Source organism: Arachis stenosperma, chromosome 9 (assembly GCF_014773155.1).
Source record: "Arachis stenosperma cultivar V10309 chromosome 9, arast.V10309.gnm1.PFL2, whole genome shotgun sequence".
NCBI classification, from domain to species: Eukaryota; Viridiplantae; Streptophyta; class Magnoliopsida; order Fabales; family Fabaceae; genus Arachis; species Arachis stenosperma.
This window is the reverse complement of record NC_080385.1, coordinates 145,464,181-145,470,180: the sequence shown is the minus strand read 5'-3', so window position 1 is coordinate 145,470,180 and position 6,000 is coordinate 145,464,181. Positions and strand designations below refer to the sequence as shown.

General features: G+C 46.6%; 1 protein-coding gene across 1 annotated transcript; it reads right to left on the bottom strand.

Annotated features, from left to right (window-relative positions):
* Window positions 1-1,932: 1,932 nt before the first annotated feature.
* On the bottom strand, window positions 1,933-3,624 carry LOC130950023 (uncharacterized). The gene has a single exon (XM_057878591.1). The coding sequence runs from the start codon at window positions 3,622-3,624 to the stop codon at window positions 1,933-1,935; it is 1,692 nt and encodes a 563-aa protein (XP_057734574.1).
* Window positions 3,625-6,000: the final 2,376 nt, after the last annotated feature.

Below are 6,000 nucleotides of genomic sequence, written 5' to 3'. Positions count from 1 at the left end.
AAAAAGGTTTTTTTTTGAAAATTTAAAAGAAAAATTTAATTAAAATAAAAATTAAAATGCCTAATCTAAGCAATCAAACAATTGATAGTTGTTAATCACAGTCAATCCCCGGCAACGGCGCCAAAAACTTGGTGTGGTATTTTACAACCCACACTACTAACCGGTAAGTGCACCGGGTCGTACCAAGTAATACCATACGTGAGTAAGGGTCGATCCCACGAGGATTGATGGATCAAGCAACAATAGCGTTTGATAGAATTAGTTAGGTACCAGAAAAGAGTGCTTTGGTGTTCAAAAAGCATTAAACAGTAAATTAAGAAATTTAGAAATATATATGGGAAATAGTTAAGGCTTTAGAGTTATCTATTTTTCAGGATTAACTTTTCTTACTAACTATTTTAATTATGTAGGATTTAATTTATGGCAAACTATATGTGACTAGACTCTAATTCCTTAGACCTTCCTAGTCTCCTCTAAAATTCATTAACTGCCAATTCCTTGGTCAATTAATTCCAATTAAAGGGTACATGATCAAATTTCAGTTTGCATCCCACAAAAACTCTAATTACCCAAAGAATAAAATGATTATATGTCACGTATCCCGTTAAATCCAGATAATTAGAATTTAGGAGAAAATATTTTCAAGCTGTTGTTCAAGTATAGAGCTTTTCCAAGTTATACAAGAACTCAAATAGAAAGAGGGTCATACTTCCGTTCCACCCAAATTCATAAGATAAAGAACGAAAACAATTCTTAAATATAAATCCAAAACATAAATTAAAATAGAAAAAGTAATAAAATCAATCCATACAAATAGACAGAGCTCCTAACCTTAATAGTGGAGGTTTAGTTGCTCATGGAATGTAGAATGTAAATTTGTATAGAATTCCCTAATGGAATCCCTCTAATGTAATGTGTTCCCTAAAAGAAGAGAAGTCATCCCTTTTTATAACTAATCCTAATTAATTTAAAATCTAATTATCTAAAAATAAAAATAATATCTTTTCCTAAAAGATAAGATTTGAATTTAAATTCGAATTAATTAACAGATTTTCAGTTGATGGGTGGGAACCACTTGATTTGTCCATTCTGCAGCTTTTAATCTGTGTTTTCTGGGCTGGAAAGTGGGTTAAAACAGCCCAGAATTTGCCTCCAGCGTCATTTGTATTTTTGCAGATCACGCATGTGACGCGTCCGTGTTCGCGTCATTTGTGCATATTCCAGTCCACGCGTTTGCGTCAGGCACGCGATCGCGTCATTGCGATTTCTCCATTCTGCGCGGTCGCGTGAGCCATGCGTCCGCGTCGGTCTTCGCTGGTCATATCTTTGGTTTCTTCTTTTTCTCTGCAAAAACTTCATCAAATCCCTCCGAATGCTACCTAAAATAAATAAAATTGCACAAAACTCAAAATAGCATCCATAGTGGCTAAAATATAATTAATTCTCAATTAAACTCAACAATTTATATGCAAATTCACTAGGAAAAGATAGATAAGATGCTCACGCATCAGTAGCCATATGTCATTGCGTCGCAAGACCAGGTCATTCTTTCCAAACTCCCTTTTGAGTACTTTGGCGTTGTAGCATAGGGCCATCCTTTGCTTCAATGCTACTTCTGTCAAATGGGCCATCTCTCTGGCCTCATCCACCAGGTCTTTCTCCACTGCTTTTTCTACTCCCTTCAGAAGTAGCCGCGGGCTCGGCTCGTCGATTTCCATGGGTATCATCGCATCCACCCCGTATGTCAGGCGGAAGGGGGTTTCTCCCGTGGAGGACTGCTCGGTTGTACGGTAAGACCAGAGGACTGAAGCGAGTTCGTCAGCTCATGCACCTTTTTTTGTCACCCAGCCGCTTCTTGAGGCCCTGTAAGATGACCTTATTTGCGGACTTGACTTGCCCATTCATCTGGGGGTGCTCTACTGAAGAGAACTTCTATTTTATGCCCAGGCCGTTGAGGAGTTCTATGAACTTCTTGTCAGTGAATTGCGTCTCGTTGTCTGAGATGACGACTTCTGGGATGCCGAATCGAGTTATCACTTGCCTCCACATGAACTTTCTACAATTGGATGAGGATATGCTAGCCAGTGGCTCGGCCTCTATCCATTTGGTGTAGTAGTCGATGGCAACTATGAGGTATTTGACTTGTCCTGAGCTAACCGGGAAGGGTCCCAAGAGGTCGACTCCCCATTGTGAGAAGGGTTGGGAGGATGTCAGTAGGCTTAGTTTGGAAGCGAGTGTTCTATGGAAGTTGGCGTTCTCCTGCCACTTGGCACATTTCTTCACAAATTCTTTGGAATCTTCCATCATCGATGGCCAGTAGTATCCAGCTCGGATGAGCTTTCTTGCTAGGGCTTTGCCCCCGATATGGTGGCCGCAGCACTTTTCATGGACTTTTCTGAGTACGTAATCCATCTGTTCGGGGTGTAGGCACTTTAGCAGGGGTTGGCTGAGTCCCTTTTTAAACAGTTGTCCCTGTATAGTCGCATATTTGGTTGCCTTCCTTCTCAACGCTTTTGCTGCTTTCTCGTCATCAGGGAGTTTGCTGCTTTCCAGAAAATCGACGATAGGGTCCAACCAAGAGAGGCCTATCTTTGTCAAGTGGAGGGCAACTGCTGGTTCCTTTAGCATGCCTTGGATGAGTGATCGGTTGCTTACTCCCGGTTTTGTGCTTGCTAGCTTAGATAAGAGGTTTACCCGTGTGTTCCTTTCTCTTGGGAGATGTTGGATCGTGATCTCCTCAAACTGGTTGCTCAATTCTCTAACCTTTTCCAAGCACTTTTGCAACAGCAAGTCTCTGACTTGGTAGCTTCCGTTTACTTGCGAAGTGACGACCTGCGAGTTGCTGCACACCTCCATCCTCGACGCCCCGACTTCACGAGCTAGGGTCAGGCCTCCCAAGAGGGCTTCGTATTCGGCTTGATTGTTTGATATCGGGAACTCAAACTTGATCGATTGCTCGTATATGACCCCGGTAGGACTTTCCAAGATGATCCTGGCTCCTCCGGACTTTTGGTTGGAGGCCCCATCTACATGGAGCCTCCACCGTATGCCCGTTTCCTCGGTTGGGTCCCTCGTTACTTCTACCAAGAAATCGGCTATTGCTTGTGCCTTAATCGCATGCCGGGGCTCATACCGTAGGTCGTACTGGGAGAACTCAATGGCCCAAGTAATCATTCTTCCCGCTAAATCGAGTTTTTGGAGTACTTGACGGATTCCCTGATCCGTCCTCACGGCGATCTGATGGCCTTGGAAGTACTGCCTTAGTCTGCGAGAAGAGGTCAAGAGTGCCAGTGCCAACTTCTCCAGTTTTCTATACCGCGGTTCTGCTCCTTGTAGCGCTCTACTCACAAAGTAAATTGGCTGCTGAGCCTCCTCCGTTATGGCCAGGTACAGGTAGAGTGGTTCTCCGACCTTGGGCTTCCCGAGTACGGAAGGTGTCGCCAGGATCTCTTTGAAGTGATTGAACGCCTCCTCGCACGCAGGGGTCCATTCGAACGCTATCCCTTTTCTCATCAGATTGAAAAAGGGTAGAGCTTTTGTCATCGATGCTCCGAGGAAGCGAGACAGCGCGGTGAGCCTTCCTGCCAGTCTCTGGACGTCTTTGACACAGCCTGGGCTCTTCATTTGAAGTATTGCCTGACACTTTTCAGGGTTGGCTTCCACCCCCCTTTGGGTGTCATAAATCCTAGGAATTTTTCGGCCTCTATGGCAAAGGTGCACTTGAGCAAGTTGAGCCTCATGTCGTGTTGTCGGAGGGACGCGAACACGTTCCTCAAGTCGCTCAGGAGATCATCAGGTCAAGTGGTCTTCGCGAGGATGTCGTCTACATAGACTTCCACCGTCTTGCCTATGAGATCGCTGAATATCTTGTTCATCAATTTCTGGTATGTGGCCCCACATTTTTCAAGCCAAATGGCATCACCTTGTAGCAATAGATTCCTTTCGGCGTTATGAATGCTGTTTTATCCTTGTCAGGCCGGTGCATCGGTATCTGATTGTAGCCGGAGTAGGCATCCATAAAGCTCAGATACCTGTACCCTGCCGCCGCATCAACAAGCGCGTCAATGTAGGGAAGGGGATAGCAGTCCTTGGGGGATGCTTTGTTAAGATCGGAGTAATCTACACACATCCTCCATATTCCATTGTGCTTTTTTACCAGAACTACATTCGACAACCAGGTCGAGTAGTCTAGTTCTCGGATAAAACCTGCTTCTAGGAGGCTGGCCGTTTGCTTGGCCACCTCCTCTGCTCTTTCTTGTGACATCTTCCTTCTCATCTGAGCCACGGTTCAGGCTTCAGGCTTGACGGGCAGGTGGTGTGACATGAGATGAGGGTTTATCCCTGACATGTCGGCTGGCATACAGGCAAACAGATTGACATTGGCCCTGATCATTTCTACCAAAGGCTCTTTCAATTCATGCGGGAGGTTTCTATTTACGAACGTGAACTTTTCCTCCGTGTCCCCGACCCTAAACTTCTCCAGGTCCCCCTCTGGCTCGGGTCTGGGCTTGTCGTCGACCCTAGCATCCAGGTCGGCGAGGAACACTCCCGATGCTTCTTTGAATTTTTTCCTCAAGGAGAGGCTGACGATGTCGCAAACGACTGCTGTTTCCAATTCTCCTTTTATGGATCCCACAGATCCGTCATCCGTGACAAACTTCATCACCAGCAGCTTTGTACTGATCACTGCCCCAACATCGTTAATGTTCTTCCACCCTAGGATGATGTTGTAGGCCGTGGAGTCCCTCAGAACTATGAACTCAGCCATTATCGATCTTCGCCCCTGTCCTTGTCCCATGGAGACCAGCAGGGAGATTATCCCGTCTGGCTTGATGAAGTGATCGCCTATCCCTATGACACCGTGCTGGTGAGTCGTTAGGTCGGTATCCCATAGCCCTAATGCATTGAACACGTTGCAGAACATAATGTTCGAGTCTGCCCCTGTGTCTATAAGGATCCGTTTGACGAGACCGGTTCCGACCCTGGCCGTGATGACCATGGGGGGCTTTCCAGGACCTCTTCGAACCATTGGTCTTCCGGGCAGAAAGAGATGGATGGGGCCCTTTTAGAGCTTCGCGAAGACGAAGAGGAGACCACCAGGACGTTGGCATCTTTTTTGCACGCCGATTTCGACCTTGGAGCCGTGTTTCTCGCGGTTACTACATTCACTATGGTAAGGCCGTGGTCGTCGTCCCTTGGCTCTTGTCGTCGCTTCACCGTTCGAGTCTTGTCTTCCCCATCGTGGTTGCGATTTCGTCTCCTCGGCTCCCTGATGATGTGGGAATTCGGCTAGTTTTTCGTCCCTGATCACTTGTTCCAGTGCGTCCTTCAGGTCGAAACAGTCATGTGTTTTGTGTCCATAGCCCTTATGGTAATCACAGTAGAGGCTCTTGTTCCCCCCAATTCGGTCCTTCAGAGGACGGGGCTTTGACAAGATTCCCTTCTCAACTATCTGTTGGTAAACTTCTATGATGGGGAGGGTGAGGGGAGTGTAATTGGTGAATTTTCTAACACGAGGAAATGGTCTGGGTGCCTTGCTTGGGTCGCCGTCTCTGGCGTGCTCCTTCTATCTTTCTCCATTGCCATGCTGCCTGGGTTGAGTGTAGGAGGGCTGCCGCTTGTTGGCAGCCACAACTTGACTGACTTCCTCATCGTTTATGTATTCGCGGGCTACAGTTTGGATTTCTTGCATTGTCCAGACTGGCTTTGTGATAAGGTGTTTTCTGAAGTCCTCGTTAAGGAGCCCGTTCGTTAGGCAGAGACTGGCCACCGAATCGGTTAACCCCTCGATCTCCAAGCATTCGTCGTTGAAACGATCTAGGTACTTCCTGGTTGGCTCGCCGGTTTTCTGAGTGACGCCGAGCAGATTGATCGGGTGTTTTGCTTTCGCGATTCTGGTGGTGAATTGTGTTAAGAAGGCACGACTGATATCCGAGAAGCCGGCCACGGAGCCCTACGGGAGGCTATTGAACCATCGTATTGCAGGCCCTGTTAGGGTGA